Source organism: Amblyomma maculatum, chromosome 2 (genome assembly GCF_055883805.1).
Source record: "Amblyomma maculatum isolate TAMU_Amacu chromosome 2, ASM5588380v1, whole genome shotgun sequence".
NCBI lineage: Eukaryota > Metazoa > Arthropoda > Arachnida > Ixodida > Ixodidae > Amblyomma > Amblyomma maculatum.
In genome coordinates this window covers 87,785,640-87,812,029 of record NC_139345.1, presented here as the reverse complement: position 1 = coordinate 87,812,029, position 26,390 = coordinate 87,785,640, and the positions used below count along the sequence as shown (strand labels likewise).

General features: G+C 45.0%; 1 protein-coding gene across 1 annotated transcript in view; it reads right to left on the bottom strand.

Annotated features, from left to right (window-relative positions):
• Positions 1-26,390, bottom strand: part of LOC146199218 (neuroligin-4, Y-linked-like) — a 431,570-nt gene that overhangs the window by 5,287 nt on the left and 399,893 nt on the right. The window contains exons 5-10 of the mRNA XM_084594697.1: positions 25,682-26,181; positions 17,769-17,881; positions 11,114-11,406; positions 9,318-9,530; positions 8,831-9,016; positions 1,566-1,765 (exon numbers count right to left, since the gene is read on the bottom strand). Of these exons, the coding sequence (XP_084450823.1) occupies positions 1,566-1,765; positions 8,831-9,016; positions 9,318-9,530; positions 11,114-11,406; positions 17,769-17,881; positions 25,682-26,181 (1,505 nt within the window). The remainder of the gene's footprint in view (positions 1-1,565; positions 1,766-8,830; positions 9,017-9,317; positions 9,531-11,113; positions 11,407-17,768; positions 17,882-25,681; positions 26,182-26,390) is intronic.

Genomic DNA, 26,390 nt, shown 5'->3' with positions numbered 1-26,390 from the left:
AAACGGGTTACTATTAGTAACCGCTATGGCGAACTGGCTGCGTCGTCGCAATTGCTAGTTTTTCTATATTTTCAATCATGTAGCTACCATCGCTAGCCGCGAACATATGCACTTTAACAGGTTTTTTTAAGTACATAATTTGTTTTACTATAATTTACGCACCTTTTATTTAGCGCCAGCAGAATTGGGTACATTTAACATTATGCTGTGATGTGACCTATTGAAGATTTCCAGAAAATTTATTTAGCATACCCTTTATAAAATCTTACCCACTTTCGTGAAAGCCACTCATTCTTTTCCCTCATTAGCACCGATTTTGTAACATCTTTTGCTTGTCCCTTTTCTAGTGAAACAGAAATTGCTTTTCTTAATAACCACGTTTTCATTATTGATGTAATTCATTCGACACTGACTGCGCGTTTCTTGATGTTTTATGGAAGCCTGTAAGGTTGTTCCCTGCTCGAGTTTTTGCCTGGAACAAAAGAAACTAATCACTGCGACGCACTTTCATGCTCATATCGAGAACCTCCTTCTATAGAATGCCTGTTTCATTATAACTAACCTATACAATTATTCTCTTTTTGATTGTTTTTAGAGTATTTGAAGGGTGATTATAAGGACTTTAATATTTTATTAAGGGTAAATTCTTGGTAAAATTTAGCAAATAAACTCAACGCCTCTCCTCTCATGGCTGCATAATTTATTGCCCAAATTCATTTGAAACGACAGTATTTGAAATCTCTTGTAACAAAATATATAAATATATCTAACTATTGTGGCTTAGCAGTGCAAATGTAAACAACGCTCCTGACGCTTTCGTATGTGAACTAGAAGTAACAAAACTACAGGTTAAGTTACTGCAAGTGACCATTAGTGAAAACAGGCATTCAATAATTGTTAATATAGCCTACCTCCCAATATGATGCAACGTGCAATGAGAGCCAATGTGGTTCAACTTTTCGGAGTAGCCTTAATAGTTTAATACTGTGCTCTGTAAGGCCTTGGGTAAAGAAAAAAAATTGCTCATCATTGCTCATCTTCTAATCGTGGTCATCTATTCCTTAACACGCTCTTGAATCACGACAGACTCGCACCGCGTGTCTTACGTTTTTTCTGTACTACAGCAATTCTAGTGCTTAAACCAAAAAATCATCAATAATTAAATATGCATGTACTTCAAGAAGCCCTTTTTAATAAGACAGTAAAAACGTTTAGAGGTAAATATAACAAGATTTCGGGACTGTTTACGTGAGGCTGTCTCCTGTCTAAATAGGACATTAATCATGTTAGCCTGTGACCTGCCACACAAGAAGTATAAAGCTAAAATGAAATTTGCGGCTCTAATATTGATGGAAGATTCAAATGCAGCGATGTGACAGTCTCTCCTGCGTCGAAAGGGTTTTACCTTTACTAGAGAAAAATAATCATAGTCTTGTTTTCCTTGTAAACAGTTTTAGCGAGGCACAAAGGCACTAGTCTTCTGATGTGAGATTGCAGAGTGAGGGCGGATAGGCAGGCAATGGTGAAGGAAGACAATGGAATGGAAGGTGTGGCTACGTACTCACACGCACAGCTCCTGAGTGTTGTGGCTTGCAACTTGCTGCGTCTGTTGCTGTTGCTGCTGCTGCTGTTGCTGTTGCTGGTGATGCCTAAGGAGTGTCGCGTGTGCGCCAGGTGAGAGGACCCGTGCAGACGCAGATAGCGGGAGCAAGGGCTGGGCTTCCGGGTGGTCCGACGGGAGGAGGCTGTTCGGCTTCGGAGGCACCTGTGCAGACAGCATACACAAGACGCAAGTGTCCTAATCTTTCACCTCTCAGCCATGCTTACTCCGGCCACACCTGTAGAATGGCGCGCACTGATTAGCGTTGTTTTAGCTGAACTACGCTCCTCTGCGGAAGTTGTATGCGAAGACAGATTATTAGCAATTGTATTCACTGCATCATCCCATCACCTTGACGACGCGTAGTTTAGGAAGAATAGACGGCGGGCAATTTGGGGGAGAATCCTGAGGGAAAAAAAGTGTTGGGTATTTAGGCCTCGCATTGAAGTTTTCACGCGATAACGCGACTTGTGGCCTACTGGGGTACTTCCGCAGAGAGCGATAGTCGTTGGCTTGCAGTGTGGACCGCGAAAGCTGTTTTAAAACTTCGATCGCAGAGACGCCATCTGTCTTTGTTATAAAGTATCAGTTTTCGACTGAGTTCCGGAGGCCGCCGCAAGTCGGCGCCACACAATTATTCCCAGCACGTTTTTTTAATGCGATATCTAGAATCTGACGTAAGGAAAAAAGTGATGGCTTTTCCAAGGAAAAAGCCCTAGACGCTATCCGCAAAAAAAAAAGAAAAAGAACGATGTGAAGAATTGCTAGAACAACGGCGTCAATGGCGTTTGCGGATGAACAAAATGACACAAACTCACAGGTGAATTCAGCGCTGTGTTTGTCATTTTTTCTCGATAGTCCTTGTTTTTTGCCTGTGTAACTAGTCCGATTCCAACCCAATTCCAGATTTCCAACTAGCCAATTCGCCGCACCACTTGTTTGCAGGCTGCACGACCGAGTCTGCAGTGTCTGTTAATGAATGTCTGTTTTTTGGTTATATCACGAAGCAAAAACATTACAAGGCTTGCAGGGACTTATCAAAGGAAAATAAAAAAAAATTGAATTTTCTAGTATAGTGAAGCACTTGGTTTGCAATCATCGACATCGGAACGAAGTGAGTGATCACGTAAACGAGACAAGAGAAGCGGAGTTTTGCAAGTTTTTTATCGAAATGTTCAGCTCACTGATGAAGCAGCATTATTTCTTTCAATATGGTTCTTGTTTTGCGCCTGAATTATGCACATATTTAATATCATAGAGGTACAAACAAAATATAGAAAAAATAAAATGGCGTTCATGATCGCGGCCTATGTTGCCTCAGAGCTCTTTCAGCAATACAAAAGAATGTGTAAGCATCGTAAATAAGCCAAATTTAATAATCGCGTACTTATCACACCACCTACAAGCGCGAGCGAAACAGCCTTTGTGAGTTAAATATTGACTCTAAATTAATTAACCGAGAGTAAGAAAGGGAAGAAAATACCATTATTCATTTTGTCGTACAAATCGCGAACGAAAAATTCTACTCTGGACTTCATCCCACTTACACAATTATTACGATTTGGAAGATCATCTTTAATGATCGGAATTCTATAATACTAACGGAATTATGCACTCCATGCATTCCCACTGCCTGTTCGCACAAGCGCACAGGCACACAGGAAACCCTTGCTTGAACGTGATTCTGCTCGATTGTAATGACACACGAAAGGACGCCGTAATCGTACCCGTTTTTAAAAGCGGCAATGGCAAATCTTCCTACCACTTTTATCTATCGATGACTCAAAATATGTGGTGTATGGGGATGATATTTTAATTTATATCAAGACTAACTGAGATGGTCATGTAGAGAATGCACTCCAGGAGGCAACGAATGTCATTGATCCTAAGCGGAGCTTTACATGCTATAGCGAGAAGTTGGAACCTCTCCTTGGTCACAGATGCCCGCACGACCTACCATGCAAGACAATATAATCCCCTCAAAGATAGAATTCGCTTCGCCGGAGCCTACATCAATCAAAACGGCAACCAAAATATGATCGTATACAGCTTTTGCAGCATGAAATTCCTACTATAACGAACATTATGTGACACTTGTTTTACAAAGAGGCTGGCAACCCTCGACTGGTAAGCCATATTTCTTTCATGCCTCACAGCTACCCCTTTCCGCGCCACAATCTCCACACAGAAGACCACAGCAAGATAAAGGTACTTATACACTAGGAAAATGAAGACCGTTTTAGGCGTGGCCAATTCGCTCGACGAAATGTTAGACGCGCAGAAGGTAAGACAAACAGTGTCTGAGTGAACCCTCGCTGGTCTTTGGTGATCCTGCATGCCTCGGCTACGCATTGTCTGACTGAATTGACAACCAGACAGTACAAGCAACCCTTGCCGACCGCGTCTGTTTTCGCGTATTACCTATACCGGGCAATATGCACCCAGACAGACATCAAGCCAAAACACAAATCCGCCTACGATTGATACACAAGCGCTACGGCTGAGGACACGGGGCCGAGTAAGTGCAACGGATATTAACTGTCCCTGCAGCCAAATTATGGGACCAGAATATCTGCAGCAGCCGACAACGACGGTTATGCCATATTTGGAGCGACTGAACATTAAGCTAGCAGCTTTTCCATCAGTGAGCTTGCGATAGACAGATCTGTAGACCCAGCAGCACATCACACAAGGAGACAAAATACAAACTTTAGCAATCTTCAGAAAATCCTGAGAAAAGCGCAGACGCTTCAAACAAGGCAGATACGTCTATATCGGAGCAACAGTAACGCATCATGCACCTGATACTATCGCTTGCTGCTACCGTATTGTCTAGATGTCACTACACATGGCTATTACTGGGATGAGCGCGCACACGCGCTCCCCAGCAAACAACTGAACCACGTTGCATCGGTAACAGCTAACGAATTGGTCCGAAGGAGAGTCCTTTTAGTGCACATGTATCCTTCGGGACATTCGCATATGTTTAGGAGACGACGCTGCCCTTCATTGGCAGTTACAAAAAGGCCCACTCCTCTTGCCTGAATACCGACACGCCCGTCACTTCACCGGCACCCATTCAGCATGTAGCTTTTAACGCTATCTTTGTCGTTGTGTGTGTGGGAAAAATCACGAGCATAGGCAGATGGTAGTTGGCAGCTATCATGGCCGGGCAATCATTCGTCAACGGGTTGGGTGAGATCACGAGACCACACTACATGGCCGAAACGGCAGGATCTATCAACTCAGCAGCCTGACTTGAGCTGAGAAAGTAAGGTTGCATTGAACCCTGGAGCACTGGTGAATCCAGAGACATACGCGCTACTCCTAGGCCATGCAATGGAATTCGATATCTGCGTAATGGCGACTTTCACATAATGTAATAGCTTACGACTGCGCGGCTGGTGATCATGTGTCATATAACAGACGCACACGTTATAAAAGGCGAGTGTAGCAAAGTGCATGTACGTTAACGAGGACATACAAAGGGAAGCCGCGGGAAGCTAGCCCGGTGGCACAAACCTCGAGCGAGCTCATGAGCCGCGTCGTTGCCAATGACGGCGACATGCGCCGGTATACAGATCAGCATAATTTTCCTCCCAATTTGTTGCTGGTCCAAAATTTTCGCGCAGCGGGCGAGGATCTGCTTGGTTTAAAATTTCGGATGGCTGTCTTTTTTTTTTTTTTTTTGCGTTTACGATAAACTTGGCTTCCACGCCAACGCAAGCCAATGCTATCACAACATGTTCAGCCACTGCTGCGGAGTAAATGGCTGCCGGAATTTCGGAAAAATAACGCGTGCTACAGATTCATTTGCAGCCTATTGGCTCGCTGAGGAAAAACAGTGCAGGCCACCTATTCTTCGAAAGATGGAAAAGGAAGAAACAGTGCCAAAGTTTTAACTGCCCTCGCGATTTACATTCCGGTGACAAATTCGTTCATCTTGAATGCGCCTGCTTTAATTGGGAATGGTCCGATACAAAGAGAAAGTCCGTGTTCTCCCGCTACGTCTACGATATATCGAGCCCTCTGGAATGGCGATAATGGGACGGCAGGACACAGGTCTGCTCCCGGCGCATTAGTTGGGCATGTATAACTAAGTGCTTTCTCTTCGAAAGACGAGGAGGGTCGAAGGGTCAGCTGAGATTCGCTTAATGCTGGCCGAGATCGCTGGTGTTTCTTTAGCACTCTGTTTGGAACTCCCTCTGACGTTCTCGTTTGTCACGAAATAAGAGGAGTTCTTGTAACAAGATTACGCGCATACCGTTTCAATATGTGTATATATATTTATTTATGATGCCTCACCTCGCATTTAATGAGGGTATAGCGTGCGGGACCTGAATTGAATTGATTGCGAATGTATAAAAGAAACCTTTTGCTGATTTGTTTAGGAGTCGATGGTAGCATAACGTCGCACAGAACCGCCCCGTTCGAAAACACGCAAGTGTTTTCGAACGGGGCGGTTCGGCTCCCCTGGCGGATTCTCGTCCGCGTACAGGCAACTTTGGCATCCATTTAATCCCTTATACTTTATTTAGTACTTTTTTATGTTATTTTCTGGAGAATACCCGCCATTTGCCGTTTTAACCAAGCCATGCGGATGGACCAGCGCGGCCTACTGGTAACGTGTCTGACTACATGCGAAAGCCCAGATTTGCAATACCGTATCGCCCAGCCACCTATCTCTATAGAGACGTCCGAGTCGATAGCTCCTACCAACTCGGCAATGATATGTGGCTTTGTGACTTCACACAACAGGTGACCAATTAGTGCTCCTCTATATCGCCTGCCAACTAGCACGTGCCGGAGACATGCCCTTGATTCTTCCCTCGCAACGCCGATACACGACTGTTTAGCGAACAATGCTACGACATTATTATTTATATGAATTAGGGGAAAATGAAGTTCTGCTTTCAAGGGTATGACGAGGCAGATTGTATGGCTTCCGTTTGTTGGCTTCTCTTACTTATTGGCTTCCTTCGCGTCAATTTACATTGCTTGATAAGCAGTTTTTTGTTTGTTCCTCTATTATCTTGCAGATTTAAATCAGCTTACAGTACTAAGATACAAAAGTAAGTAAATTATCACCAAACAGGCGCATTCCCCAAGCCATTATAACGTGTTTGCGTTGCCTAGGAGTAGCATGTCTAACTAGAGATCGAATAGTGCTGAAAGGGCGGATTCCCTTCTTGTTTTCCCATCACAATGGTGAAGCCCGTGTCGACAGCGCCTGCCACTTGAGTCATGTGAGTCACGTGGCAGCTGTGATGATGTAGCTTGTGCGACACAGATTTATCTCCCCTTATCTGTATCTGTAGCAGTCGTCTGAGGTAAGCATTTGCATTAGGGGGATAAATCTAGCTATCTTATGTCCAATCTTGAAGGCTGGACGTTTTTATATTAAAACTAGAGGAAAGCACATGATAGTCACGTGACGTGCCCCGCGCTAGCTGCTCGGCTCGCCACTGTGCGGAGGACGACTGAGGTAAGTGCGCACCTTCGCGTTGTAACTACAACTGCAGTTGCCCTGAACCACGTAATATGAGACGACTCATGGTGCCTAATCACGTGATAATTCCGTTTGTCGTAAATATAAGCCTCACTGCCTAGCTGCTGCGCAATGGAGATGCAATAGAAAGCAATGGAGATGGAGCCTGGGATGGGTAAAATCTGTCGACGATTTATAGCAAACACCGGGTGGCTTGAGAGAGCAGTACGAAGCTGAGTTGGCGGGTAGAACAGCGGGCTCAAATCATTGCTAAAACGGACGAAGAACAGTCCAGTTGCTGGCGTTTCTGGGAAAGCAATATCTGACTACTTTCAGTAATAAAATTTTATATTCGAGCCAAAGCGTGTCTCACCGTATAAACCGAGCCATTGCTCGACACACAAAGTTCAAGCGAGCTTTGTCCCAGCAGTTGTTTTATTTCTTTGACTATATAAGGCTGCCAAGCGCTCCACATAAGGCAGGTCTGGCGTATGCAAGAAACGAAAACTATAACCCTGTCACGCGCATACTATAGATGCTTTACACACGTTGACAGCCAACCACACACACGTATAACTCGGCCACTGGAAGAATGAGCAAGCGTGGACAATAACATGTGCGATAGAGGCTACGAGCACATGTTGGAAGGCTACAGAGATCGCATCATAAAAATGCACGTTCTAGAGTAATGATGGGCAAAGTTTACAAGGAGTATTCTTTTGGTAATCTCTCGAGGGCATTGTGCACTCATGACGTTAAAAACGCCATTCCCCTCATGGTGCTTCCTCTATAAATACTCGCCGAAGAGTTCAACGCAATTACATTACCGCATCCCTCACGTTTCCATCTCTCATAGGTCCATCTCTATTCATGTTCGACCAAAATACATTTGTGGCCTACTCGCAGTATGCGCGTATCACATTCGGAATAAACTGTGTTCGATTCCCACTCCCTTCATACAAACCCATTCTTCTTTTACGGTCAATAACTTCAATGTGGTGATAGGAAGAGTTTTGAGAATCAGCGTAGATAAGAATATTTTTTCTGTTCATAAATTTGGACGAACTAAAAAAGGCGTTAAACACGTTTCTACGCTGAGGTGAAAATTCCACATAACTTGGCAAGAGAGAAAACGCTAGCTACAAAGATAGCGCTCAGGAGATCAGTACGTCTGTGGTATATGCATAAAATACGGCCTATGCAAGACGTAACGTTGTCAGGACGAGCAAAACATCCTCTATTTCGCAGTTAACATACTGAGAAATTCATGAGGTACCTCTTTATGAAGACTATACAAACGTATAGGTTTCTCGAATCCGGTTAAGTAGCTGCGAACTAAGCCAAAAGTAGGAATTTGCTTCGTTCGACATCTGCCTCAAGAATTGTCCATAAAAAGTAAGGCGTATTGTGCATGAATGGTCGGTAGTATCGATGAGATAGTAGCGCATGAACGAGCTCTATTCACATTAGTTTTGATACAAACAAGAGGGCATGTTGATAAAGCATCACAGCACGCTCCGAACACTTCTGTCCGTACTTGCATGCCTCGTTTTCGGTCTTGACGAGCATTCGTATCCTTGATAATAAATCTCGTAGGAAAAAGACATCTGAGAAGGCATGCCACTGCAAGATTGGAGTTATCTAAAGTAGTCAATCCATGCTGACATAAGGAGGAACCTGCTGACCGAAGAGTGAATACAGCTTTGCTGGCAGTGACGTATGCGTATGTCTATTGCGCGCACCTTGGGTGGCGCGACGGCCAGGCACCCAGTGACGACGGCGGGCGTGCTCTGGTAGTCTAGATGATCGCACCCTCCGGCACAGGGTGACGCCGGAGGGGGCCGCTTGAGCGTGCCACTGCCGGCCAGGATGGAGGCCGGCTGCGATGGCGGTGAGCCCCGGCCTAGCTCGTCACCCAGCCGCGGAGGCTGCAATTGCCGATTCACTGATATTAAATACTGCACTTCGCTTTTTTCTACACTGCTGAATGTAAAGCTAATATTTGCAGTGTGCAGAAATTAATATTAATTATTTCTGTCATGTAACAGCAGGCACATTCTTGCTCGTTATCGTTTACTATGGAACGTTTGCAGTAACGTACGTACTTGCCGCACAATGTGGCCATTATAAGTGATACAAATGACCTGGGCTTTTGTAGGACACCCCCAGTGCTCATTGAATGGTCTACGCGTCGCATACACGCTTTCACAGCTGCTTGAGCGCCCGCACCTCGAACGGCCTCTTCTTGGCCTTGTCGGCGGTCCGGCCCGCCTTGTCCCGCTGGTAGTAGACGCCAGCGAATATGAGCACGTTGAGGATGAGGAGTGAGCAGCCTACGGCGATGGTGACACCTAATGCGGTCGAGTAGCCGCCCTGCGGCATGGCCATTGCCTCCGTCTGACTGGGGTCACCGGGAGTAGTGACACCGCCTCGGCTGCCATCCTGCGCATTGGGAATGAGGGACACACATGTGTTCGATGTCAAAAGGACCAGCTGAAAGTTCACAAAAGAGTGTATAAAGATGACACCCCTTAACTGTGTTCGTAAGATTTACCGTCAAAATTTTGCCTACGATTACGTTATTTCCTAATGCGAAATTTGAGCGCAGCTCATCAGCTGTTTCAACTTTTTCGATAGTTTGAGGCCATAATTTCGAGACATGCATGTACAATTACAGACAATGTTTTTATTTTTCAAGCGTGTTCCTTCAAGAAACACTCCACTAACAGTTGTTTACTGTCATGAAGAAAGCTTTGTGGTCGGAGAACGGAAGAGGGCAATTTAGTTATCGGGAGGTTGCGGGAGGCAGCACGTGGGCACGTACTTTTCTCTGTGAGTGAGCGAAACCAAGGAACAGGCACCAAAGAACTGTGCTCTAAAAGCAATAGACGCTAGTGAAAGGCTCCAAAAGTTTAGATCACACGGGATAATTTAACCTGCACTGACATCGCACAGAGCATGCCTGCTTTGCTTTTCGCTTCCATGCAAAAGCGGCCTCCACGGCCGGGATCCAACTCGTATTCTTGGAATTAGAGTTCATGCGCCCTAACTACTACTTAAGCCACCGTGGCAGGAAACAGACCACCTTTAAAGAATGCCAGTATAGACATGTGCTGACTTGAAGTTTACCTCCCTGCCTTGCCTTGTTTCGTGGGCTTCGTTCCAGTAGAAAATGCACGCACACGTAAGCATTTCTTCAATTTTCTGGCTCCTTCTTGTCATGCCTGCACGTTATGCATCTACAGAAAGTAAAGCTGGAGAAAAAATTTCTCGCTACACACAAGTCAAGAGCTTCAATAATATTTGTCAATCTAACCTCAAAAGTCTACTTAGCACTTTTCTCTGATACTTTCCTTCTGCTGCTGTCAATTCCATGCCGACTTTATAGGCAGCCAGCTTGACAATTATTTTCTGTTTGACGATGTTATTACCAATGGCTGCGGAAAAATTATCAAGACACTAAAACATCACCTTTAAAAGCATTACACTATAGTGTTAGCTGCTTCTGCATGTGGCTGTTCTTACTAGCCCACGTTCACACATGTACTTTGCTACTCGGTAATCACTGAATCCTTGATTTCTATTGGTTTTATCTCATAAATACTCGCTATTAACATTCATTTTTAAGCTATCAAATAGTGTGCGAGGCCAACCCAAACGAGTATACAGCCCCGTTTTAACCTAGTCACAGAAGCCTGTCTGCGTGTTCTAGTTATAGCGGGCCTGACTCGAGAAATTGGTTTCCATCTGACCCTCTCATGAAGCAGGGGCTGTTCACCTGCAACCGCGGCCTTTTTATGAGCATCATGATATCCCCAACCCGCTGAATAATTAATACGTCGTCATGTGACCACCCGCCAGTGTCATGCTCGTTAGGTTTTGCTCACAACGCCACCGCCAACGCCAGATTTTGTGAGGTATGAGACTCTAACGCTATCGTGTCAAACATTTTCTGGTTAACGCGACCACCTTGGTAAAACCTAAACATATTCTAAAATCCGACATGACAGCGGTACGGTTATTACCTGGGCGCCTTTTCCGGCACGCGCCCCGCCGCTAGTGGTGAGCGGTCCGCCGCCCGAGTTTGAGTCGACGGTGGAGTGCGGCAGTGCTGGCGTGGGCGACGGTGCCATGGGAGGTGGTGGAGGGGGCACTTCGCGCACCACGCCATCGTAGCTTGCCGCGTCATCAAAGTCCTCGAGCAAGTGGTGCGCCCGAGGCACGTCGCCGCCGCCCGCGCGGTGCAGCTTGGGTATGAGCTGCGTCCACACCGATAGCCGATGTGCGTGGTAGTGGTCGCGCACCTTGGATTTGATGCCTGCGCCAGGAACGAGTGGAAGAAAAAGGTCAAGCTGCTTGACGGGACTCCCAATAAAGCGCGCTATGAGGATCTTGCTATCTGAGAGGCGTCAAGAGAACTCAAGTACGCAAATCACGACAGGGCTAAAGTAAGATATTTGTAGGTCAAATAGAGCTACTTCTCAGTATATTTTTATCAGGTGAACAAAACTGATATATACACATGAGACAATGGGCTTTATAATAAAATATAAATTGTAGTCGTAAGAATGAACGAGGAAGTGAGTCAGCGAGTGACGAGTCAGTAAGCTGTAGAAAAAGAAGTAAATAAAGAAAAAATAATAAATTCATGACAAGAGGACACCCGGTCTGGATGTGCCCGAAAATATGGCAGCGTAAAATTTAAATGCCCAACTGACATGGCCATAAACAACATAAGTCTACACCAGCTGGAGTTGTGCTATTTTCCCAAAGATAATGAAAACTACACCGTTCTATTTAACCCACCTATTTTTATTGTTTCTGCGTTCTTGCAGTATGTTATAACACTCTTCATGGATTGAAGTGCATGGTACAGCATGCACAGTATTTGTACATTTGAGAAGTACGTATTGTTCAATGCAAATATTTTTTTCTCATCTTCAGCATTGCATTTCTCATTGCTATATATATAAAAACATTTGCAGTTGTCTGTGGCTATCTTGTTGCTGAATGCGAAGTTTGTTGCGAGGATGCAAACAATACCCCTGATGTCGCCTCATGTTTTGCGTTACTAACTTGCCCTTTTTGTTTTTTCAGATAGCCATCTACCTCCATATTTGAGCAGAACGCAAACAAGTACACAAATGCATAGAATACAGATGCACCGGCACGTCTAATACAACATTCGATTATAGCAAACGTTGCTGCATACATTAAAAAAAAAAAACCCTGAACAACAAAATAGATGAAAAGACTGGCTACGCAGCAAGAACGCGGAAATAGTCTCTGCGCCAGCACATGTGAAAATATATTTCCTTGTACACCAGTGCCAAAGACTGAATTTGGTCCCACGAAGGGAACTCACTGTTTGAATATAACCTTTCTAGAGGCATAGCGTAAACATAAGGCCTAACGTTCGCGCACTGCATGCGCTTACTTGGTAATTGTTTACGTTTTTTGGTCTCTCAAAGCTTGTTCATCCACGTTTTCTCTATAGTGTTTTGACATACTATATATCTCTGCCTGCACGTGGCAGAAAACGTTCAGTTGCAATTAGCGCCGCCTACGTGCTCCTTTCTAACCTCCTTTTTGGCTGATACTGTGCTTTTGTTGTTTTTTTTCTGCATGCTATGCACCAATTTACCCACCAGTCAATCTTCTTTAAACTCCTATGCAAGTTTCGAACCAGTGTTACTGTGTTATTGCAAAAAATAGTTTATTGCCAGCTGTGAAAACCGCCTGCACCAACGTGACATAAACTGATGCAGCTCAGCAACACGATGGTCATCGCTTGCGCGGCACCGGAGTGGCTCGACGCCGAGTCGAGTAAGTGTTGTTGTGCCGAGCGATACTCGGTTAAATGGAAGTTCCGTGTCGGTGTGAGTTCTCCCGGATATTTTGTGTGTTCTTTATTTTCCCATTCAGTGCCCAATTCCCAGAGGAGCGTAAAAGCGAATTTAACAGCAATTTTGTGGCCATAAAAGTTGGCTCATGGAGAGTGATGCCTGGCAAGCAATGACACACTGCGCTCTGTGCTAGAATAGCTACTCTGAATAGCATGTATGAACTCAATGTGGTCTTTACTCGACCCTAAAATCTACCGACAACTCACTCCCCCCCTCCTCTTTTCTTTTTCAACAAAAAGCCACAAAACTCAAAGAAAAGCATAAAGGGTATTGAACGTTCTGAGGCATCTTGTGCGTTAGTTATAGTGCCTTGTGGTCGTCACTGATCTGTGCTTGGATAACATTATGCCTCTAGTTGTGTTTTAATTATTTATCCCCGCAACAATAGCCGTTTTAACACTGCTCGTGTAGTAAAACAAGAAAAGTAACGGAAGAATGAAGATATTTGACTGAATTGGAAGCTTCGCGAAGCGCCGTAATCTAGACGCGCCAGCAGCTTTGACAGCAAGCGTGTTCAGTCATGCTTTCATGATTTTGTCTTTTTTTCATTTTCCTACTGTAATAAATCCCAATGACTCCGGTCTGAGAACCGTACGTTTCGCCTATTTATTCAACTGTCTCTGCTAGGATGCCGTGCGATGTACATTAATTTTTTTATGTGATGTTTCAGCATCGATAGGAAAGATGGTGCTTCCAATTTTAGCTCATTGATGCGTCCTCTGATGTTGGGAATCTTCGCGAGGGGTTCATTGTTACGTTCTCTGCAATATTTCTGTTAACTGCAAGGGGTACGTGCCTGAGCTACAGCGGCTCGACCGACGCGCGCTACTAAAAATCTGCGTCTTGTCTTTTTTATGAGAAATGGCCACGACACCGAAAAGCACACTCTCTCCACTCTTCTTAATCCTGACGCTAAGTCGTGCAAACGCCTCCCACGATATCAACCCGCTTGGCTCCGGAGCGTCGTACTCCTAATCGGCCCTTGGCTAGCACTAGGTCGTGAGTTAGCTAATGAGTCCGTGGACTTGAGTTTTTTTAGAGGACCGTCCTCGCCCATTTTTGCTTCTGAGGAACTTTCAAGGCGATACTCACCCTTGTAACATCCGTAAGACACCATTCTTGGCAGCATATGTAGCACGCTCATCTTTTCCCAGGAGCACGATCCACTTTGATTCCTTTCTACTGGGATAAGCTGTAACCATGGGCTGTAATATTGATGGTATGATCGTCCGCGTCTGAGAATGCCTAACGGCAGCTCTGCTTGAACCTTCATGAAATAGTGTTACAGCGCAGCTCTTACGCGGTACTTCGATGGTTGAGCAGCGTCGCCTTTATTGCCATTACCGGTGTAACCGAGCGAGAGAGTCTCAAATCCCGAGGAGCCACGATACAATCACGCATAAAAAAAATTGTCAGAAGAAGTATAAGAAGAAGAGCCCCAAGCAGAAGAATCACAAGCCACTCGCTAGTGGTTCTTCGTTCACTCCTGAGGAATCCTCATAAACAGTGGTTTTAACTACGCGTACATGAACATATCTCAAAGTAGTCGCCTCATCATACTGCTAAAGCGCTTAAATAGCTGTGCTGAACCTTCGCAATGAGAACTATCGCAATATTTGTTATAATTTGTTAAATAGCACAAAATTTTCAAACCTCAGCGGTTTATATGAGAGGATTGACAAATGAACCTCCAGACTATGCTATTTTTCAGGTTCACGGACCAAACATTTTTGTCTCCCTGAATCAGTAACATACGCTATATTATTCTAGCTAATTCTTATTTGTAAGTTGAACGTTTCGATTGAAATGTGGCAAATTCTCTGCTTCTACGTGCGCTTTTAGCGATGTCTACTGTGCACGCCTGCTGCACTCAAGTTGCAGGCCATGAGTTGAATGAATTTTTTTCCCCGCACCTGGTTTTCTCTCGATAGGGTTCGTTTGTCTCCCTATTAGGCGTACATGCTTCGTTAGTGAACAAAGGCAGTCCTTCTTGAACAAAATTCAGTTGCTAATCACCACCGTGTTATCTCACTTCTACCCTGCTTGTCCATGATATTCGCGCTGTTAAACCACGTCTCATTCGTACCTGATAAGCCAGCCTTCAGCACCCTGTCGTACTGCGCTTCGTCGGACAATACCTGAAAACTGAAAACAGGAGACTAAAGCCGTGCCCGGTGAAGCGGAAATTGTAGAGGACTCAGTACGAACAGTGCGGAGATATTTTCAGCTGAGCCCCAATTTCACGCAGAGATTCAGTCTCTAATCCACGAATGTTCCGAGGCACGAGATGATCAGAAAAAAATAAAGAAAAACAAGCGCACAGAAGCAGTTCCCGCCAGTTCCGAGGTTTCGAAGAAGGAAAAATATATAAAACGCAAGATAACACTACCTTTGTATAGCCCCTACATCACGGGCCGCGAGCTGCTCAATGAATAACTCGAGCGCCCAGCCATTTGAGACAGATGCTGAAATTCTAAACCCGGCGCAAAGCTCTCGAGCTCCGGTTGTATGACGCGTCAGATACAGAGCTAAAAAAATGAAAAATGCGGCAACTATTTGATCTACGTGCGTTGCGTTGTGCGGAGGAGGCTGATGTGTAAGAGGAGCCCAAGGTCGCGTGGGAGGCGAACGCAAAACATTTCCGGAAAGAAAGCCGCAGGCAAGCTTTTGTCATGCCGAAGGAAATACGGCGTGTGAAACGTAGTGCTCTACTTCGAGGACTAAGGTTTTTGTACTTGTTGTAGTTTATACATATTTTGCTTAGAAATGCGGAATGAGCTTCCATGCTAAAATTTCCAATGCTCGTGTGGGTCAAAATCTCCTCTGAATACAGTTGGTTCGACTCGCAAGAACTTCATATGAAATAAAATGAAGGTTGTTTTGTACGCCGGATAGTCAATAACGAGGGTTTAACGCCAGTAAAGTCTGGGCCGTTTAACCTCCACACAGCGTAAACGTAGGCCAGAGCCACAAGTGTTTACGTGTGGATAACACTGACTGTTATTGGAATTGAGTCCACTATGCGCCCTCTGTCGCGTTACGCGGTTGCGGTTTTTGTTTTTGTTTTTCGTTTTGCGAGAGATCTGTACGGGTTCGGGCACCGTTCACGACGCCTTTGACTAATGTTTGCGGCTTGCATTGAGCACCTGCTTCTGCTGCTGTGCAAGGGCGTCGTCCGCATCACACACAAAAAACGAAAATCTTTATCAACATTCCTGAAGGCGATACAATTGGTTAAATGCAACGAATTGAAATCAATCGCGACAGTGTAAACTGGGCCGAATGTTCGTGGTGCGCATGAACCAACAGCAACAAATACTCAATACCTGGCGAGGGAGGTACCGATTTCTTGAAACCACATACCCCACCCACTTCACGCCTTCCCTTTCTTTTATCTATACTTATCACGCGCACATACGTCACACATCATGTGATGAGGCAAGCAAGCCTCGGTAATAAAACCTGGTAGACGATGTATTATGAGTTATGCCATCATGAACTTTAATAATAGAAGAGGCACTAAGGAGACGCCATATTCAAACCAGTGAAATGTAGATGTTTTATTGCCATCGTAATGCATTGCCATCGTAATGCCTGCCACATGCTGAGCTTTCTTAAAAAATTCGTGTTTGTATTTTTGAGTGATTGTCCATTGCATATCGGCACTGCTTGTTGTGTTTTGCGCTTGTGTAATGCAAATTTCGCACCGCTTTCAATCTTACGTATTAACTAGATCGTCACGGTTTGGTGCTTTATTTCACCAGAAATAAATATATATGCAATCATAAACTGGGATGTTCTGATATCGCTGGCGTCATTTTTCCTTCTATACATATTTGCAACACCTCCTCTACTTCACAGGAAGCTACGATGCTCGCTTCGCAGTGAGAAATGTTTGGGCGCCTCAGCACATTTATTCGTCGCCATGTGGCGCCACTGATGTGGAGTGGTGGCTTGCCTTAGCGCGAGCTCTTGTGATGACTGCCGGATACCATAGGATGCTGAATTGCAGAACATTGCAACGGTACAACCAGGGATGATTCTGAATAAACGGACACCTTGTGAAGAAAAAAAGAAGTGGCAATAGATTTGTTCCCTCATTTCTCGTGGTATGTCACTAGTTATGCCGTATTACCTCTCCCTTGCATATTACTTATAAAGTGGCACGAAACAAAAGAATTAAAATCTGGAAGAGGGAGCAGTAGTGGAGGGCTTAAATTGCAGAGGGTGGCTATTCCGGCTTGCATTAAAATCGAACAGACGTTGCTCTTCGATTACACGTGCAACAAAATGCTCTGACAATGTTGGCAGGTGACGCCCGAAAGATGTCATGTCTCAAATTATTATAACTGTACTTCTAGGTGGAGCTTGCGTCAGTAGATTATTGAGCCAAATTTTAAATCCGCACTGGTGTTATAATAATGCTGTTATTACTACCCACCTGACTATCATGACTGCAAACTTGAGCTGCTTGAATGATTTATGAAAAGGTTTACCTGCAAGAACCTTTCCGCTCTTAGTCCATGCTCTTCCGCCATATTTTATAGATCACACATAGTGTACCACTCAAAAGTGAGTTGCAACAAAGCAGCCTTTCCTTTCCTGTGAACCAATTATTATTATTATATTAACAAAGCAGCTATTGCAAGTCAAGCTCTCAGCAGTCACACCTATAAGTGCCAATGACCAGTTAGTCTCCTGTGTTATTTTTTATTTTTTACGTTGTTTAGGTTTTTATTTCTATCTTGCGAATATTGGAGTCGATAATTCTTACCTATGGTGAGGTATCTTTGGTGCACGGGGTCATAGGCAGGCCAGGCGACCTTTTCCCCGCGGCCGCCTTTGCTCCGCTCGGACTCCGTCTCCGTCGACGTGAAGTTCGGTGAACTGCAAATTTGAACGCCATTCAAGTTGCGCTACCAGAGCGTATTACGTTTCGTATTCGCGACCAAGTTGCTAAGACCACAAACGTGTAGAGAAGAAAGTCCCTATGCAGTGGTGCTCTCCGTTTTGAAGGTCCTCCGAGCGGTGACATGTTTTAGGTACGGGCATGCATAACCTAAGAGGGTAAAAATTATCTAATCCCTAAAATATTCGTCGTCGCTCGTTCATTTTAGGTCATCTCTGATTCCCTACAATCAAAAGGCAGAGTCCACAAGAGCCCGCTTCACCGTAAGCTTGATGTACTGCGGAGAAGATTTCCCTCTATTCCAGAGAAAGGAATTCAGAGTACGGCAGATATAATTTTTTTGAAATTCTTTGCAAAGATTTTTTAGTGCATCGCTTAACAAACCAAAGCAAAAAACACGACATGTACCTAACTGACCGACTAACAAACTTTATTGCGAGATAAGAGAGAAGGATGTGTGTGTTTTGGGAGAGGGAAAGGAGTGTGTGTGTGTGTGGGGGGGGGGGGGGGGTCCTTAAGGGGCTCGAGCTTCTCAAAATAAGCACTCCCTGGAGAGGTTCTATTAGTTAAAAAAAAGGCAAGCTTTCATCACAGCGGTAGAGCTAGCGAAGCCATTAAAATGCAGGTAGGAGCAAAAAAGAAACAACAGGAGACTAGAAGAGCCACTTTCAGAGCGAAATGAAGTGCAAGTTTCTCAGAGCACTGAGAAACGAGTGATAACTCTGTAGATAGAAAGTAAGTCCTTGCGCAAAGCAGGGGAACCGGAAAGCAAAAGCAGCGGGAAAAAAATTAGTGGCACGCGCAGAAAGCAAACATAACGAGATGAAGGTATGGCACCGAGATTGGACGGAGACTGCCGGATTGAATAGCGAAATTCAGCGGCGCTGCCACAGAAAACCGCCACTCGTTGCAGCAAGCGAAGCCAGATCGAAGACAACAAACCGATAGCACACGTACAAAGAAAGTAAGCAAGAACAAAAAAGAAGTAGGCATTTAGTAAAGGGCTGGAATGCCAAGAAGGACTGAAGAAACTGCTGGAGGCCTCTTTACGCTCGATGTAGCGTAGAAATTGACCCGTTGAAAGTGAAGAAGCAAAAGATAAAGCAAATCAGGACTGAATGCAGGCGCATGACAAACCCGGGCTGCTAACGCCCTGCTTTTCTTTTTTTTTTTTTTTTTTTGAGGGAGGAGCAGCAGTGATGAGAAAAAAAAAAGTGCATGTAGAAAATATCTTTTCTGCCTTTTCATTTCTCGTTGTTTATACTTTTCGAATGCATTTTAACATCGATCACAATGAGCCCCCTCACTGTCAAGGATGGCGCATTGTGCTATTCTGTCCGAAGTACCTCGCTCGATAACCGCCCGCGACGGCCACGTTTCGGTGAAAGTGAAACGCGAGCATTCTTGAGAACTAATATTCAGGGACACGTTATGCAACTATAAGTGATCTAAAGGAATCCGGAGCATTCCACTACGCTGTCCTAACCCCAGCGTCCGATGTCATAATCCACACTGCACAGGAAAGTAATATGTATTTAACAAGACTTGAATGCATGATATCATTTTCCCTGATCTCGTCTTACAAAGCGAATTTATTTTTATTGTGCAAAGGCACTTACGCTGAAAGTTCAGCTCAAAAATATTTTCGCGCGGAAACTCTCGCCGTAGCAGAGAAAAGTAGACCTGTATGTAGTGTTTTTTTTTTTTTCAATGCACGTCGTATTTGCGTAGAAAAACATTGAAGACATAGTACAGTGTGAAGTATGCTACCGTTTAGTCCGGGATATCAGATTATACAGGAAACTAACGACAAAAAACTTGCAGGATTGCTCTTGAGACTTCTTAAGAGCCGTAAATACGAAAGGCTTTTTCTTCCTTGTTTTCTATTTTTTCACCTCTCCTTTTTCCTTTTTTTGGTCGTCTTTCCTTTTATACTATAGCTGTCTTTTCTTCTCCTCTCCATTTTTCTCTTTTCCCTATTTATTTACTTTTCTCTTCTACCCTGCCTCGAATACAATGCAATTAATATATTTTACGGGGAGACACATGTATGACAATAATAGTTACCCAAACTCGAATCCACGACCTCATTGAACTGGACCTTATTGGATTCGAACCACTACCTTTACTTGTAAACCGCGTCCTTATTTAACTCGGATCTTGACGTTGATATCTCATTTCCATTTAATCATTGTCACTATCTCTGTCATGAACAATCATCGCTGTTGCTATCACTAATGATCGCACTATCACAATAGCTATCGCTATCAACTACCGCTATCACTAACTATATCCATTACTATAGAAATAACTATCACCAGTATTACCATTACAATACCTACCATCACTGCATTACTGCTATCTCTTTATCACCATCTATGATTACCTAATAAAATCTACACCTGTTAATATATAATACACCACACCCAGTTACTAGACGTTACCAGTGTCATTATGCCTCTCATCTCTGTCATTGAGATCTTGCTGTATCTGGTCTCCTTCTGTTTGCTGTGTGGTACGGCGTTGAAGAAAGGCGCCGCACGATCTTCTGGATTAGAACCCCAGTATTGCCATTAGAATACCTGCTACCACTGCATTACTGCTATATCTTTATCACCATCAATCAATATCTATTAAAATCTGCAACTGTTACTATATAAGACACCACTCCAAGTTACTAGATGTTACCAGTGTCATTATGCGTCTCAGCTCTGTCATTAAGAACTTGCTGTACTAGGTGTCCTGTTTGCTGTGTGGTAAGAAGTAGGGATGTAACCGATAACTTGAAGAAAGACCGGAGGATATATCCGCCACCGGTTAGATCCCTGAGTAAAAAGGAATCGTACGACTGGAGAAGACTCCAAGCTCGAAATTTCTTTTCGCCCCTGTGGAGGAGTTGGACGGGTGCCAGAGGGCGGAAGAGGGACGGTGCAGAAACCGAAATTTGTAAATTTTGTGGCCACGTGGCAACATTAGATCATATAATATGGAGATGCGTTCGTGCCCCAGGGCGCAACGTGATTAAAACTAGCGATGAATGGGAGACCACGCTAAGAAGCTCCGACGAAAAAACACAGCGATTCGCCGTCCGCCTGGCGGCCGAGGCTGAAGACCTCTTCTCCTAGACGAGGCCGGGTGTCCTCTGGCCGCGGTGTGACAGACTGCCTCCCCGGACGCCTGCGTGCGGACACGTAGGTGGCTGCTGCACCATATTCGGCGGAAATAAATGTTCTTCCTCCTCCTCCTCCTCAAGGAAGCGGCAAAAGAAAGGCGCTGCACGGACTTCTGGATCAGACCCCCGCGGGGTCAGCTTCGTATATGCGTGAATCGCCTGGTGGTGTCATGATCAGTCGTGAAGGGACATCGCGCGCCCTTGTTTGAACACAACCATAGATGGGGCTGGTGCAGGTGGGTCACCGCTGCTTGCGGCGGGGGCTGGTTGGTTGGTTAGTTTATAAAAAGGGAAAGGCGCAGTATCTGTCACACTTGCTCTGTGGACACCTGAACCGCGCCGTAAGGGAAGGGATGAAGGTGGGATTGAAAGTGGATAGAGAGAAAGGGGGGCCGTAGTGGAGGGCTACGGAGTAATTTCGACCACCTGGGGATCTTTAACGTGCGCTGACATCGCACAGCACACGGACGCCACTTCGTTTCGCCTCCATCGAAACGCAGCCGCCGAGGCCGGGATTCGATCCCGGGAACCCCGACTACTGTGCCGGAGTTCCCGGGATCGAATCCCGGCCTCGGCGGCTGCGTTTCGATGGGGGCTGGCCTGGCACCGAATTTTTTTTTTATCTGTTGTCGGCCGTCATTGCACACGCCACCGCTGGTGGTGGACGACGGCTGTTGCTGCGGCGCGCGTCTTTCTTTCCCTCTTGCTTTTCTTTCTTCTCTTTCTCTTCTATCTGCACGAGGCAGCGGAGGTGGCTCAGCTACAGAGCCAGTAGCAGGCCCGTGCATTTTCTTTTCCTTCTTCCTACAGCCACAACAACAACACAACCAGCGTTCTGTTGAACGCATCAAAGTTCACCGGCGTTCTATGATTGGTTTACAGGAAAGGAAAGGCGGAGTATATGTCACTATCGGAATCCCGCTGCTAATCATCCTCACAGAAGACAAGAATTATGATGTGCGTTTCGAGATTCCCGTTTCTTCTTTTTTCGTTAATGTTGACATCCAAATATTAGAGCATTCTGCAAGTTAATTTCATGAATTTGCTTCCCAACTTAGTGTTTTCTTCAGATCTTACAGACCGTCCCCAATTACTAGCATTTATGCAAGGCGTTCATGCTTCGGTGCGATTTTTGACAGTACGGTTCTCGAATGAGTACTTATATTTTGTTTCGCGCAAGAGTCTATACAAGCAATTGATAGCAATGCTTTTTCCGCCACCACTGTATCGTTCTTTATACATTGATCTTAAGGGTCATGGTGTGCTAAAGAGGGTGCGCAAAATGCAGATTTTTCCTTGCAGGAAAAGATTTTTCTTTAAATTACACACCGAAACTCTACCTGTTAACACATGGCTCCAAAGAAAAAATATTTTTGTATCTTCTGTAAACTGCCGTCTGTGTGATATGAAACAATTGAGCACTGTTTCATTAATAGCAAAAACGCAATTCTTATTTGGTATGTGCTGCAAAGAACTCTAAAGAAAGACATTGTTCTAAATCCGTACAATGTGCGGTATCTCACTGTTACACAATCTGATTACGAACCATATGAAATGTTTTTCCGTAGGTATTGAACTTCATAGCTTGTGGAAGACACGCATGTTAGATCACAACACTGAACCTGTTGTCCCACCTGGACTCCATTTTAGCAGAATGGTGCTGCAACGGAAGGACATTTATGAAGAAAATGACTTTCAACCTGACTGTTTTCCGCTGGTGACACGGTGTTTATATTTGTCTGCCTTTTAGTTGTGTTTTCTGTTTTGTAGCTCAGCAACGGCTAAGTGCTTTGTAAATAGTCTGTGTACATTACTCTTTCTGTACATAGCCACGTGTAATAAATGTCATGTCAGAAAAACGAGATCCCGGGCGCAGCGCAGTTTGTTAAAGCGCTCGCCTACAGGGCCAGGGAATGGAGGTTCGATTCCCGGGGTAGACAGGATTTATTTGTTTATTTTACCTATCTTCCTCACGGTATACAAGGACAATTATGATTTGTGTTTTACAATCCCAGGTGTCATGGCAGATGACGTCAAAATTTCGCGGTATCCTGCAATATCTCGCGAAGAAGTGTGGCAATTCTCGTGGCCGGATAGACAGGGCTACGGCCGCGAGGATGAGTCATTAACGACTTTCGCCTTACGTTTGTTCTTTTTTCAGCCGTCGGATCGGCCCTGCTTTGTGAGCTTGCTGGTGTCTGAACTTGCTTTGTCTGCCTTTCTCTTCTAAGTAGGCGCTTATGCAGGTACGTGCGTGTGAGGATGCCGTTAACATGCCGGCATGCTTTAGAAAATCCCACGACATCAACTTGCAATCTTCGCGACGTCACAAAACGGCACGAAGCCTTAAGATTTGTTATGTAGCTTGGATAGCGATGAGCATAAAACGTGGATTTTGTCCTGCAATCACTCGGTGCATGCACAGCGATTACTCCCTGTGCATGAAGGTTAAAGGCAACTCCGGAGGTTTTTTTTTACATTCGAATGTTCTAGTAAAAATTATACTGTATGTTCTCCTCTCCGTCTTGGCGCATTCTACAAAATTTGGGCGCCGCACGATAAATAATGCGTTCGCGCGAAACACGACTTTAAAATATGCAAATTTCATGGCTTAAGTTTGGACTATTTCTGCGGGCAACACTGAGTTTCTGATGTCACAAACAGTATACCGGCGTTACTGCCCACTTCCGTCATGATTAAGAAATTGTGAGGCTTAACTACCTCAGACATTTTATGCAGTGCGTCATGATTTCCATATTTTATTTTCACTATCCAATGCACGTACGAGTGTTTTTCTAATACCGAGTGTGTCGTCACCATTTCGTCAACTGCGACGTCATTTCTGGCCGTGAAAGCAGTTTCGGTTTAGATTTGCTGTTTTGCTTTTTAAAAAATACTCCTAATTGGAATTTCGAAAACCGGTTTTTGTGTTGGGAACAGGGCATGCCGAGGAATGTAATTCAACCAAAAACACAACATGATGGAAAAACCACCAAAGTTGCCCTTCAAGCTATTCTTATGCACTGCGATTACTCCCTGTGCATGAAGGTTAAGCTATATTTAAACTGCGTTTTTCGATTTGATAAAGGTAACGCGAACGAAAGTTTAGTGTTTTTCGGTCATGGGAATTTTCACTGCATTTCTTAGACCTTTTCCTCGAGGACAGGCGCATTGGTATGGCTTAATCACCGTTTTGTGCCCAACAATACCTCAGCCAAGTACAAAGTCTTGCATTCCCTGCATTCCTACGTTTCTCCCCTACTGAAGGAGTTCAGCGCTTTAGTTACGCATCACTCTAGACAATACTGACAAGGAAGCTGTCTCTATAATCTTTGGGAGCGGCGCCTGTGAGTGGACGGCAATTGCGTCATATATAGGGCATCACTTTACTCATTGTGCGCAGGCACTTTGTATGAAAAATACAAAAAATATTTCAAGACATACATTTAAGATTTTCTCAACAACACATTCACCTTCCTTTTAGTGTTCTGGAGGACAAATTTAATCGTTTTCATTAATTTTCTACTTATAAATTGTAGGATTTTGTTCGCCTTTCGTGGATGATTTTATGGCTTTTGTTCCATTTTTTTCCCCTTTTCGTGAAAATGCAGATTCACCCATTTAATGTGTTGAGCAGCTTCTAGCAAAACAACTGGTGGAATACTTAAGTTTCATAGTTAAGGTTATGGCGCGACGCTGTTATTAGCTCTGGTTTTCTGGCTCTTTTTGTGGATCCTCGGTCATGCACTTATATATCCTTGATCTTTTAATTTTGCCCCTGTCATCCTACAAATACAAACTGCCGTACAATCGTAAGCTACCAGATCACATGAAAGACCACTCGACGCAGATACAAAGCCCCGATTTATCCAAGCAGCGTAAGAATGCCTACGTGAAGTATAGGCGGCGTGTATAACTCGGAATCCGGGGGTGCCAGAAAGCTGCATTTCGACCGCACCCTCCCATCTCAAAGGCGAATCCCGACGTGTAAGCGCCAGCCAAATCGACCATGTCATGTGGTCCCATGCCATCATACAACCCCACGACCAGACAGCGCACGGCCTAGTCGCCTACCAGCTACTACTACCTACAGCGGCTCGGCCCGCCGTGACTTTTTGCTCACAACGCCGACGCCGACAACTGCTACGCCAAGTTTTCTGGGTAACGGCCTTTAACGCAATTGCGTTTTAACCAACAAATACTAGAGCTTTGTTGCATAACCAGTAATAGCTAAGCTCGTGATATTTTTATAAAAGGAGGCATACAGAGTAGAAGAGGGAAACAGACTGGGTCTCAAATTGTACAACGAAGCGGTGTTGTTTCGTATTTGGTGATATCGTGGTGGCTGTCCTACTGTTCTCCTACCCCCTTCACTGCACGGACGTATACAGCAACATCATGTATCCGGTAGTTCGTCGCATTAGCAACTATTGCTGAAGAAAGGAATAAAGAGATGAAGGCCTATTCTGACGACAACAACTAGGCAATATCAGTGAGATTCTCAGCTGTGCTCAAGGACGATTGCGTCAGTGGCAGGCTGCTTGCGAGAGTGCGACAGGGGATATGTGCGTAGCTCCGCTGAGTGGCGCGAGTGTGGACTACTCACCCAGTGCGGAAGAATCGCACCCAGTAGGACATGGTGGTCTCCGATAGGGCGGCCTCCTGCTTGCTGTAGTTGCCGTAGAGCGGCGCCCCTGTTCCCAGCAGGGGAAGGCCTAGCACATATGGTAGGTCCTCGCCGTGCACGCAGCCGTTTTTCTGTGCGAAAGACGACTCGTCCGAGTGGTAGCCGAACAGGTAAAAGTGCGTCGTGGTGAGGGGGCTACCGCCGCTCTTGGACTGCTGCTGCGCAGATCCTCGGCCAGGCGACGGTGGCACCCTCCTGGCTGCCGCGGCAGCCGCGTGCAGCGTGCCGGCCTCGACGACGGGCGCCACGACGAGCGCATCGCTCAGCGCCTCGGCCGTCTCCTCGAGTATACTGGCCGGGTGCTGGACGGAGCGCGTCCAGTCCGTGTACTCGTTGACCACCGTCAGGAAGATCTCCTGCTGGTGGAAACTGTACAGGTTGCGAACCAGTGTCCGAAGCAGCCGGTCCCGCCGGTCGACCTGCAACAACGGGAGCGCACTGACGATGTTATACACGAAAACATTTTTTTTTTTAGAAGTTGAAACAAATATGATACACACAGGGACATGAGAGCTGAAGCATGTTTAAGATGATAAGAAAACCTGACCTGCTAGCAGCTCTTCCGCATTAGTGCATGACATCATAAAAAATAACTTTATTCCAAGCTCAATTCTCTTCTGTGCAAGCG